At 36.7% G+C, this 13,266-nt stretch overlaps 1 protein-coding gene across 4 annotated transcripts in view; it reads left to right on the top strand.

Moving 5' to 3' along the window:
• The window catches only part of CDH18 (cadherin 18), a 512,714-nt gene that overhangs the window by 488,895 nt on the left and 10,553 nt on the right, over window positions 1-13,266 (top strand). For 3 of the 4 annotated variants that reach the window (XM_049823983.1, XM_049823986.1, XM_049823985.1), the window contains 2 exons: window positions 945-1,066; window positions 7,465-7,582. In XM_049823983.1, coding sequence (XP_049679940.1) covers window positions 945-1,066; window positions 7,465-7,582 — 240 coding nt within the window. The remainder of the gene's footprint in view (window positions 1-944; window positions 1,067-7,464; window positions 7,583-13,266) is intronic. The other variant, XM_049823987.1, reaches the window with a different exon arrangement.

Raw genomic sequence — 13,266 nt, 5'->3', positions numbered from 1 at the left:
TTCTTCCATCTTGTTGGTTGATGAAAGATTGACTTTGTTGTCTTTTACAGATAGTTTCATTTAACTGGTAAAAGTAAAATGAAGATTGTCATCTAACCAATTGATGCTTACAGAAACTTCAGAAGCTATATTTTAGCTGATTATAAGAAGTTTTAATATATAATTCTTGCAACAAAATAAAATTTTATTACTAAGAACAAGGAGATTATGGATTAAAAAAATGAGGTTTTTCTCCCATTTTATCAGAGAAAGTGTATTCTCAGTGAAAGGATTCTATTTATTGTGCTTTTTGAGGGTGAACACTTTTTGAGGGTGAGCTTTCACGGAAGTATACATCATAGCCTAAGACGCTGTTACTTAAACTTTGTTTTCTTACTGGTATGCCACTGGTAAAGCAAGACTCGTTAACTACTTTGTGTAATAGCATAACTTGTGAGGAGGCTGAACTCAAGCTTGGGAAAGATTTATATGTGCCTATGCCTTCATGTTTTCTTATTATTGTGGTATTTTATCTCCTAAACTCTTTAAGGGACTGAGAAAAAGAAAAAGGTTTAAATATTTTTCATATTATATTTTATTCAACACTGTGATGACACTTTCACGTTTATTACAAAGCAATTGATCATTTCTTACCGTACAGTGTGAGAGTATGTGGTAACTCCAACAGCTTTCTCCCACTTCTGTTCCAGAGTAACTTGCATTTTTATTGCTATAACAGTGACTTAAGACTCATACCATACTTTCTACTCTTTTTGGGGGGATTACTTTTCAAAACAGTTAATGAAGCACAGCAAACAACATCTTTTAGTATCTTGCAGCCTAGATTTCTGCAGCTGTATCTAGTTCTCATCCAGTTATTTTGTTAAGAATCCATGTTGAAATTGAAGATGTCACAGAATATTGAGTATTTCAAAAGGCTTAATATCCCCTTGTGTATTTTGCAGACAATCCTGGGCTAGTGAGCCACGTTCCAGTTGGTATTAGAATCCTGGACATCAATGACAACCCTCCGGAGCTCGCCAGAGAGTATGATATAGTCGTCTGTGAGAATGTAAAGCCTGGTCAGGTAACTCTGACAGTTATCTTTCTCGCAGTGAGAAAGAAGAATTACTTTATTTGTGCATGCCACTATGTAAGAAGTTCGATTTGGGGAACACACCATAATTCTTTCTGATTTCATTTTCGTATTTCACATTTGATTCAACTTCCTAACTATATTAGGCAGAAGGGAGAAGATTTGGGAATTTGTTCAATATATCTTTCTTGTTGCTGAAAAAAATACCCAAACTATCTTCAGTAACGACAGGCAAAACTTGAATCTTGTCAAGTAGGTGATGGAATTTGACAGGCCACTATCCTGAAGAAAATGGATGAAGCAGATTTAGCATCTGTCATTTAAGTAAGTGCCACATGGTAGCAAGGTTTCAAATACAGCTCAGTGAAATGGCTGGTTAACATGGCTGCCATCCTCACTTTTTGCATGTTGATTGCCCTTGTCTGTGCAGGGTCATTATGGAAAAGACGGTGAAGGGTTTTTCACAGCTATGAGCATGGGGAGGGTCAGAACTGAGACTGAATAGCTGAATCCCATTCCAGCCACTGCTCCTGTGATCGATGCACTTCATTGCAGTCCGTGGTTTGACAATTTTACCAAGTGCCTTTGCTTTTCTGCATAGATTGAGCTTTTACCCAGCACCCTATACTGGTTTTGCATTATTACACAGGTTGCAAGTTGCAATTGTGAGGTCTTATCTTTCCTGAGGAATATATTACTAGTAATAACAGTTTTCTCATCAAATCTTTAAAAGCGCACATAAAGTGTACATAAATGCGTAATGGCATAGTTCTATTTTTAACATTAAGACTATAAAAATGCTGTACTTAGCAGACTATAGGCTAACTAAAGTTACCTTGACTCTAACAGTAGCCGAAAGCTGACACTTAAAGACCAGTGTAAGAACATGGCAAGCATGTATGATACTTACCCCATGTATTTCCTTGGTGTCAGATCATTTGCAGATCATTTCCTGATCCAAATACGGATTCTGTGTTTTTAGTAATCCTTTAATAACCTACTCATATGAATCTGTCTAGCTTTTCCTACAACAAACAAACTTTTGATATCTTCTACCTCATGCAGCAAGGAATTTTACAGTTTAATTGCATGTTTGTGGAAAACCTACCACCTTCTTTTTTTTTTTTTTTTTTTCTTTTTTAATCTTCCCATGCTGCCTTTAATCGATATTTACCAGTTCTTGTGTTGAGAAAGAGAGCACAGTTGATCCCTATTTATTATCTCTATGCCATTCATAAATCTCAGGCACATTGCCCCTCAGCCGTCTCTTGTCCAGACTGAAGAGTCCTACTTAACTTGGACAAGCTGTGATAAAGCCCTTCTAGACTTTTGATCATTCATCTTGTCCTCCTCTAAACTTTCTCCAATTCCTTTCTATTCACCTTGAGATGGGGAATCAAGAGTCAAGATGCAGGTATGCAGTGGTTTATAATTCTTATAGTTTATGCTTCACAGTATATGATGATCTTTGCTTTGTTCTCTATTCCTTTCCTAGCAATTTCTAACAGTGGCTTTGCTTTTTAACCACTAGTAAGCATTGAATGCAAAAAACTGCCTGCCGTAACACTGATATCATTAGAAGTAATGGTCAGCTCAGAGGTCATCATCATGTATGTGAAGTTAAGACTTTATGTCTATGTGTAACGAATTTCACGTCTCTTTGTATTGCCTGGCTACTGAGTATTGGAAGGTCTTTAGTGTCAGTCCTTTCTCTTTTCTTCCTTGAAGAACTCAGTATCGTTAAGTAGATTTGGTGGGCTGATTATTCATACTCTTAACTGACCAACAAGTGGTCCAGCATAAATCTGCATGGAACAGGGAATCTTTGTGGCTTCCTCTCCTTGTGGAATAGCCAATTTACAGAAGAGACCCTATTTCCTGTCTTTTGAGTAATTATTTGTGCAAGGACCTTCCCTCTTATCCCATGACTGCCTAGTTTTCTTCAGTGCTGTTACTGAGACACCTCACTCAAAGCCTTTGATAATCTAAGTAGGTCTGTCTATCAACTGAATCTCTCCTGTTAACATGCTTATTAAAGTAGAAATAATGTTCTGAAAACCTCAAATAAAGCCAAATATAGAAGAATTAGAACTTGTAAAAGACTAATTTAAAAAAAAACAGAAGATAAAATCTCTTAAGTGTTAATTGCAATTGCATTCAACATATTCTGATTACTTTTAAAATTATATAATTTAACAGTAATTGTTAAATTTTTGTAATTAATAATAAGCTAAAGCGTGCAGGAAACTAGCTCAGAAATGCTGTTTGCTGAGAGCGTTGGTGGTGGTGAGTAGCTGATGTTTCTTACTAGCAAAGTTTTAACTCTCCAATAGTAGCTTTGCAAATGGAAATTTATGAGATGTTTAAAGGATAAAATAAGTTTTATTATAATAGCATTTGCTCCTGATTTGGGTCAGTGCTGTATTTCTTTCTGAGCTACTGTTGCAAGTGTGAATGACTCCTGACCTCTGCAGCATTGCAGTTTAACACCCAAGATTAATGCTACCACGAAGGACTCTACGAGCAGTAGTTTAATATGAAAGGCTGGATCAGCATGCTGTTGTGTTCTTAAACTAACAGGACTCCATAACGTACATGACATGCACTAATTTTTCTTTGCATTGCGCAAGGCTTCAGAAAAGATTGTGATACCATTGCACTGTACAAAAAGCAAAAAGAAAACACAAAAGTGCCTGGCTCTTACTCAGAAGACCTTACTGTCTGGTTTAAGCAAGAAAATGACAGTGTTCAACAAATAGTAAGGAGGGGTAAATAAACAAAGATTCTAGAACAAGACAAGTGTTCCATATGCTAAAAAGTTGCCTAGCTGGATGGTTCTGAATCACTGAAAAGGCAGTATTTACTCTGAGTTATCCATGATCTTGTGAGAATGATTAATAAGATTTATCACTAAAGAAGAAATCCTGTCTGCCGGGTACTTCTCCTTGACTAGTGCTTTGAGGTTGAGCTTCAGCCCTGCACTGCCCTGTAATAGTCCTTATTTCTTTCCTCAGCACATCTATTATGTGCAAAATAAACTAACCAATAGTTTGTCATTGGAAGAGGTTTTTTGTTTGCTTGTTTATTTTCAGAAGAGGCTTCTATGGAAAGAAATCACACTATCATTTAATTGCACAGCCTCTGTCTCCTCCTTCTTTTTCCCTACACAGTTCAATTTATTTACTTTAAAAAAAAAAAAGCCAATAAAATTTAAGGACTTAAGTGCTTAAATGAACCCCCTAAGGCATGTCAAACAGAAAATGCTTGTGAGAAGATGATCATTTCCACACTGAAGCGACAGCTTTACTCCCTTAGCAGTCACCTTGTTGAGAAGATAAACTAAAGTATCTCCAACAGCTTCCAGGTGAAGCCTGATAGATATAAAATATTAAAGTAGATAAAGCAGCTGTGATTTGATCTCAGATGGTATCCAGTCTTGGAGAACTCTGACTTCTAGAAATATACTATTTTGTGAATGATTGTGAAACTTAGCCAATGTAGGAAAATGAAATTTTGCAATCTTCCACAACATGTATTTACAAATGAATTTTTCCTCTGCTTCAAATGCAACTTGTTTTATTATTTTTAAGACAATGGGAGCAAATAGCAATGTAAAAGAAAGTTTAAATGCTTTGTTCTGGAAAGTGAAGAGTGAAGCATTGACAGTTTACTGAATGTTTCCAAGTTCAGTGTTTGTCCTGGCAGAGTGTGAACCTCTTGAAATATCTGACTAGATCTGCTAGTCATATTTGCTATAGCTCTCCAAAGATAACGTTTTTTCTCTGTGCTTTTCAGAGGAACAATAGAAAAAGGTGTGATAGTAGTGAAATGTCATTTCCCTGACTCTATCCATCACTGTAAATTAACACACAGGTGTGTGTATGTGCACATGCACACACACAAACAACTTTTTGTAGAATCAGGGTGTATAAATATTGTGCTGCTAGCATGAGCTGCCTCACCCTGGATGCTGTTATTTCTAATAGCCAAAGGAAATCAGTGTAGCTGGCAAGGAACACCTCTGCTGTAAGTTTGTCATGTGTATATTTACTTGTTTATTGATTCAGTTCTGAAAAGGATCTGAGTAGAATTTAGCACCTACTCTCTATCCTCTTCAATTAGTTCTCCTCCGTTCTTGAAATGTTTTCTTTTCTCTCCAACTCTTGCCTTTAAAAAAAATAGCATAACCCTTCATTTTCATCGCTTCAGTGCTATCAACTGAGCTCTACAGCAGCTGAGGTTCTGCGTCTACATTTTTATTTGAATCAGCTTTGGTAAGGTGCATGTTAACATCTGCTAATAGGCAATTAATTAGTTGACCTTTTAATTAGAAAAGGGTTAACAGCACATTGGGCGTCAAGAGGACACACACTTTTGTTCCTCACCTCTGAATGAATGTCCTAGGAATCTTTTCCTTTTAAAGCAGGAGCCTTTTCTGAAAGAGTGTGATCTTTCTGTTTAAAAACAGTTCTGTCAAAAATATTTTGACCTGTCCTATTACACATACAATGTCTATTTTCCACATGGAAAAGCATGATTTCTATACCATTTGCTGCTATACTTTTTACATACATTGGTGAATTCAGGGGATACTTGATCTTCCATGTGTGAAAGCAGGGAAGGTAGACAGTATATTTTGTTGAATTAGTCTTAAAAACAAATAAATTTTATACTAGTCTTGAGGCACTGAGGCCTTGATCAAAGGTATTTTTGTTGCAAAATGGCATGTTCTTGAAGCAAGATTCTGTAAAATGTCACTGAACGTTTTATGCAAGAGAGGGCAACAGGACAAAAGTTTATCTAGTAGGCTGTCAAATAAAAGCTGAAGGTGCATGGCAAAATGACTTATATATCACTGATAAACAGCACTGAGGATTTACAAACAAGGACATATCTTTCTTTTAAGGTCTTACCTGAATTGTTTACAGCTATGTATGGTATTTAACAGTGGTTTTAGTATTTGAGTAATAACGGAAACTGATTCTCTTGAAAATATTCTTCCGTCTGGTTTTTTTGTCTTGCTTTGCCTCATAACATTTCAACATTATTAACTAAATATATCTAGCTAAGATAATCTTACATTTCAGTTTTTACATGGTAGTTGTTGCAATAACAGATACACCACCTTTGCAAAATTCAATAGTGAACAATTGGCTTTTGCCAAACTTTTTCACCGATATTGCCATGACTTTGGTAAACTGCATGATTATAGATGTTTCAGATTGATCTTAGTCTGCTACAGTTCAGCAGACTTTTAAAACATTCTTAGCAATTTTCATCAGTATTTTTAATTGTCTCAGGTGTGTATAGTCAATATAATGTACTATATTGTATATAGTCAATGGAATAAGCATTGTACTCTATTGGCTTTAAAATGTATTTGTTTTGCTTCTCTTACGTGAATGGAGGTAGAGAACTGTGTGCTGTCTTTTAGTTTTAAAACAGACCAAACCACTTGAGCCCGTGCTGTTTATGCTTCAGGTTCAGTCCAGACAGACTATAGCTGAACATGGAACAGAAAAATCCTCATGAAAAGAGCACTTTCCCTCCCCCTTTTACGTTTCCCTCAGGATATCTATCAGCTCTGTGCAGCAGTCTGTGTGGGCTTCACTGCCTATATCACAAGAACAACTTTTATTAAATTCTACTTTAGCACTTGAGCTTCCAGACCCAGAATGAAAATGAAAGCAGAGGTAGAAATATTGCTTGGTCACACATTCCAAAAGCTTAGCTCAGTTTTAGTTGAAAGTAAATTTTAAAAACCACCAGAGCTTTCAAAGGCAAATGTCCTACCTTTCAAAAATACTTCCCGCGTGCATGGTTGCTGTGTCTAATTCTGTTCCTTTCGAGCGAACCAAACTAAAACCAGGAGTGGCTGCTGTTCTTCCTGTTCTGTTCTGCGGCAATTTAAAACTGATTCTTAAAAGGAATTTTAAACAGAGAGCTGGTATTATATACCTGCCATTTTTTTCCTAGCCAATACTGAAGTGCATCTAATTACTGGGATGGCAAGCAGATGACGCTCCACATAGACCATCCTGGTTCAGCCTGAATTTTGTCTCCATAAAAACAGATGTTTAAGTAAATGATAATTCTGAAACTCACCAGGATGCAATGCAGATGGTGAAAATCTCTGTACCAGGTCCTCACCACATCAGAGTATCAGAAAGTATAGATGCTTTAGATGCTTTTATGTAGCTCTGAAGTGTGGTTCCTAAAATACTTCATGCTAGAGGAATCAAGCTAATGGCCCAGTCATTTCATCAGTTGACTTTAGCAGCAGTCAAGTAGAAAATTAAAATAGGCTAAGTTCGAGCATCGTACTGAGGTCAGGTACTCTTTGGGCCAAGTTAAAATTTCAACACATTCACTGTTGATTTTTATTTCAGGTAATTCAGACTATCACTGCAACTGACAAAGATAACTCTGCAAATGGGGCAAGATTCCATTTTTCCCTTGATGAAGGGCTTTCTTTGAATCCCAACTTTACTCTAAGGGACAATGAAGGTAAATCAAAACCATAAATCTCAAAGAAATGGGTCTCTCTTTGGTCTGGGATGTCTCATTGGACAGAACAATTTCCATGTGTTTCTTGACAGAGGGGAAGATCTGTAATCTGTCATCACTGAACTGGCTGATATCAAGGACATGGTGTATACAACGTATTGCAAACTATGAATGATCAGATACTGCATTTTATTTTTATATTCCATTTTATTTTAGCATTTATACTTCATACATTCAGGAATGTTTTTAAAAAGTGGATTAATGAAAAAGATGTTGGCAATTTAGTCTATTTCTAGGTGAATAGCACTGAGTGGGTACTGTCAAGGTTATTGCCGGTTAATTGCTTAAAGGAGAAAATAAGAGTTTAAGGGGCATAGAAAGTTGAATTCATGCTTACTTTTACATATGTGATACCAAGAGCAGGTCCTTCAGTGCTTCCTTGATGATAATGTGTTGCTTCGTGCCCCTCCTAACAAAGTGTGCCTAAAAAGTACAATCAGGAATTCATAGCAGAATAGGCCCAGAAGGAAAAGGGCCTTCAGAGTCACCTAGCCAGGTGTTTCTGAACACTTCATGAATCAAAGAACCATACATCCTTTCCAAAAAGACCCCAGATCAGCCTTAATATTGGTTGAATATCGCCACATGGTTTCCATTTTACAACCTGATGAAAATGAAAGTAAACTTTAAATGCTTGTCTGTAGCTTTCCTCTTGAGCTTTTGTGTATGTGTGTATGATGTGGTTTTGTTCGTGTGTGTGTGTGGGGGGGTGGCTTTATTTTACAGTTATATTTTTGCGGTAGTGCCATGGAACACCTTCTGAGATCTTACAGATCACTACTCATCTGTAATGACTGAGAAGCATTAACTCCATCATTGGTACATACGGTACATAGAGAGATCTTTAAACTATTCTTTACAGATATTTTTTTATCTGCTTGTAAAACCTTGCAGGGAAGGAGACTGCATAAACTTCCTAAAGAATCTGTTCCAATGTTTTAACTATAATTACAGCAGAAAAAAAAAAAATCAAGTCACGCAATTTGTTCGAGCTAGATTCATGGCCCTCATATTCTTGTTCCAAAAGAGATCAATACAATATCTATCAATATTAAAAAAATAATAATATTTGAAGGAGTAATTCATAAATTAAAAATATTCCTTAAGTAATGACTCCAGCCTTTCACAGATGAGTGTATCAATTCCACTTGGATCATGATGGACCATTATAGCAAAAGCCAGAGGGTTGTTCCTGAAATAAAAGAAGTGTACTGTTGTGTATTTCTGTATTTGAGTCTAAGATTCAAATAAACTCATTGAGTATTGGACTGTGATCTCATGTGGGAGACCATGGCCATGTTCATTTCAGTGCAAGATAGTTACATCAAGACATGCTTTTGAATAACACTGTTAAAATTGTGGTTCATGATGAAGTAGATGTTTTATGGTTTTGAGCATACTTTAATCGGAATCAGTATTACATGTGTTTATTACCAGTGGAAAATACTGGGTTATACTTTAAGGACTGCATGTCAGTGTAAGTTATTTACCTACACAGATTTATAAGTCGGTGAGAACTTCTCATCAATCTCTAATGGGGCAGTGTCACACTTTGGATATAGGTATGCAGCAGTAAGTACTTGCTGCTTTCTTATTACCTCCCCAAGAGCAGTGAGCAGGAACTTCACCAACAGCAGAAGGCAGCGTTTGGACTACCCTAAGTTGGATTTGGCAGGGGAAAGTAGGGGAAGGAACTGAAAAAGGTGTCCTTTAAGGTAAAGGCCTGTTGTTCATTATGTTTTTATTTGACCTAAGGAGATAGAAAAAGAAAGTATGCGCTTCCTGTAGCATCTCGCATAAAACTTCTATGCATAGAGACTCCAGAAATGCAATTTCCAGTTTGCCCATATAATTCAAACAATGGCAGCTTAACTAAAATCATCACAAGAAATTTATCTTAAAGGCAAAAGCATTGTCACTATAAATACTGCCCTTTATTGGGACCTTTTCTTTGTGATACAATCTATATGTAAAATATCAGTGAAACATGTATAAAGTGCATTCACAATATCCAGTTAACTAGATTACAACTTTCCTATTTATCATCTATTCCTATTCAGAAATAGAATTTCTGTTGCTTTCTATTCTAGGAAATAGCTGAGAGATGGTAGGCAGAAGAGGCTTTTCTTATGTCTGTGACAAGTTTGCACTTCTGAAAACTCATGTTTTCGAGCATCAGCTGTTAAAAAGAATCAATGCTCAACACAAGATAGCTGCTATTTTTACCTCTGGATTTAATAATTCTATAAAGGCTGGCATTCTTGGAGGGTTTTATTTGTTTGTTATGTTATTTAAAGAAAAAAACTACAGCAGTTGCCTTAAGAGAGTTTTCAGTAATGTTTTGCGGAATGATGTAAGCCCAAATCTCGCTGTCACATTGAAAGGGGTAGTCAGTGGTAGCTGTATCTGTCACTGCAAAGCTGTATTTCTCTTGCAGGCATCTTTGGATCCAGTCATCCTCTCCTTTTATTTCTTCATGACAAAGGTTTCATTTCACAAAAATCTCAGTAGATGTTTTCTTCCCTTGTTTTCATAACACAGAACAACATAATTCTGCTCTTTGAGCCCAAGTACACTATTGCATGAATGTTCCCCTACTCCATTATCCTCAGCAGAGCTACAAGATCAAAAGACTACAGCAGTGAAGTGGACCTTTAAATATTAACACTTACACCTATTCACTTTGACTGAAATCTTCAGGACCTGCACAAGCATAAGATTTCATAGTTTGTCCCTACCTACCTGTATAGACTGCAGCAGTATACAGTCTCGGCATGTGAGTGATTCAGGTCAACAATATTCTATGGCTTCAGAAGAGGAAATAGGTATTAAAGTGTCAGTCCAGATAATTAATCATATGACCAGTTAAACTTTTATTTCTTGGGCCTGAACTTGTGCCTTTACTCAGTAACAATCCACAGTGTTAAAGCTCCAGCCTTTAAATATGCACCCTCATAAGGCAGAGCTTAAAACCCTCAGGGAAATGTAAGTCAGGAGACAGCCACAGGGCTATAGCAAATATGCAGTCCAGCAGAACCCAAGAGTTGCTTGGATCACCTTCTGGGTTCTGTTGGTGTTTACAGTTTTCATTTTAAAGAAAAAAAACGTAAAAACCAGAATATTACACCTTTTTCCCTACTGACTGGATTCTGAAGCTACAGTAGATTCTTTGTTGCTATTTGACTTCTTTTTATGTTCTGACAAAGTACTAATCAGAGAGAAAAAAGGCTTAAGAGTATGAACAAGTGGACAGCCAACAAAATGATGCAGTATCTGTACACATGCAAGCAAGACAGAACAAGAGCTGCAATAGAATTTCTTTGCTATACAAAGAAAACACATTATGTTGTAATAATTTCCTGCAATTTTAGAAAGCAAACCTAGGGAAGATGCCTTTTTGTTTGTTTGGGAATTGTACTTATGAAGGCTTTTTAATGAAAGCGGGGCTGTTTACAGTTTATTCTGTCTAGAATAATGTTGCAATTTCTATGAAAACCTGAGCAGCCAAATACCTTTTTAATCTGGAGGTGCTTTTATGTTGCAGATCAGATGCTACATAACTCAGTTCATTGTTGTCTGTGTTCTTCTCACTTTGTTTTTTTTTAGGATGTTATCATAGATAATTTTTTAATGTTTTGTTCACTTGTATGTAATATCTCAAATTTCTACTTTTTGCCTAACCAGAAATACCTGCTTTTGGATGTCCCATTAAAAATTTGCCAGGGCAATATGAAACTAAAACCACCTTCTGTTGGGGAATCAGAGGAAAGATGAAAGAACTTCCTCACAATAGAGCTGTTTCTAAGTACTGAATTTTAGAAATGTCCTTTTTTTATCCTGAAAGAATCATAATATTAATCCAGATGCTTAAAGAATGGTTGATATATTTGTCAAAATTTGTTAGTTTGATGGAAAATGCATGAGAGCATATGTCATTTTTATGATATCCCCAACTGTTAATATATAGATGTACACATTTGCATAGTTTGTCCCTCTCTCTCTGAGGTTACAAAACACATTACCTCTTTCTGCCTATTTTGTTATCTGTTAGAGACCTCTTTCAGAAGTTACACAGCACTTTTCAGGGAGCTGGCAAATGATTGAACCCTCAGAGAACAGTTCATGTAGGTGCAAGAGAACATTTATGAATTTTATGCACTGTGAAGCACTGTTTTGCCGGTGATATTTTTTGTCACAAGATATACAGTCTACCATGGATGCTCCAGCGGGTATTGTAAATTTCCTGGCCGGTAAGGGTTTGTGCAGAGACTCTGCACACTCACCCAACACTGCCAGTAAGATTTGTACATTCTCTTACTTTAATAAATTGAGACTGCTGACTTCTGAAAGTAGACAAAGTTTACCTTACTTTCAAGGAAGAACAACTCCCTAGAGAATGCTTATCATCTGTTCTCCTTTTATTTCTTCAGGACAAAGGTTTCATTTCACAAAAATATTTACAGTTTTATTTTTCCCCTCTGCCCACTTTTCTCAAAGATCTGGCCTTTTGAAAATTGCCCAGTGATGGAGAATATTCTGGAGTTGGAACAAAGGACATTTTTCTGATAGTACCCCTTTGGAGATTCCTTTTTCTTAGTCTTATGCCACAAGATATTTTAATACCCACAGAAGCAGAGACCTGGTTATCTATAGATCTGGAACACAATGAGTTCAGTGGCATCTGTATGAAATGAAAGTTGTAATGTGTTCATTCACCCATGCCTATGATGCAAATTAACATTTTTCCTGTGTTACAGATCAAAAATGAGTGAAAAAAATATTAGATTTTCTTGGCATTGCTGCTATTTCGGAAGAGAGCAACCTCCAGAGTGTAATTCATCCCGTCCCAGTGTGAATTCCCTTGCAGAAGTTTCTGTTTATCTCTCTTCCCTGTTATGTGCAAAATTCTTATCTCCAACCATATTGCACAAGATGTCTGTAGCAGGCCAGTAAACTGACTTTAAGGCTTTAACATTGCAAATAAGCACACCACATACCAGACCTTGTCTGAGTTGCTCTAGTGCGTCTGAAGTGGCATTAAAAAAGGTCAGGTTGCAACCCCCTCTTCGCAACCCAACTTGAGTGGGAAACAGCTACATAGTTCCTGCCTCCATTTACACTGAAGTGGCATGCTTGCTCTGGTTATGTAGTATTGCAAGTTACTACTGCCCTTCCATGAAATATCATCCTGTAAAGAAGACAAGGTGTAACCTGAGAAATGATACCTGAGAAAGTGCGAAGTTAGCATTGTACATGGTGACTGTAAGTGCAGTCCATAGAAGTGCTGTTACTGTAAATGAGTTGAATGCCTGAGCAGGTATTATCACTGAATCAACATCCGAAAGTAAAAAAGGAATTCTTACACGAGTACAAAGGACAGAAAACCAGGACTAGCTACCGTAGAGGGAGATGCTTTTCTTCCTCAGGCCTCTGAACATCTTCAATAATATTTTGATTTTAAAAAGTTGGATCTAAGATGGATCAGATAGGTAAGAGTACATAGTGTATAGGTTAGGTTCTTCATGCATTTCTTTTCAGTGCTGCTACCTGTTGGTGTTTCACAAACCAACCCGTAAGCAAATAACTATGTTTCAGGCCCCAAAAGTCTATATGTTGCTTTTCAT

The sequence above is a fragment of the Accipiter gentilis genome, chromosome 20 (genome assembly GCF_929443795.1).
Source record: "Accipiter gentilis chromosome 20, bAccGen1.1, whole genome shotgun sequence".
NCBI classification, from domain to species: Eukaryota; Metazoa; Chordata; class Aves; order Accipitriformes; family Accipitridae; genus Astur; species Astur gentilis.
This window is presented reverse-complemented; position numbering and strand designations above follow the sequence as displayed.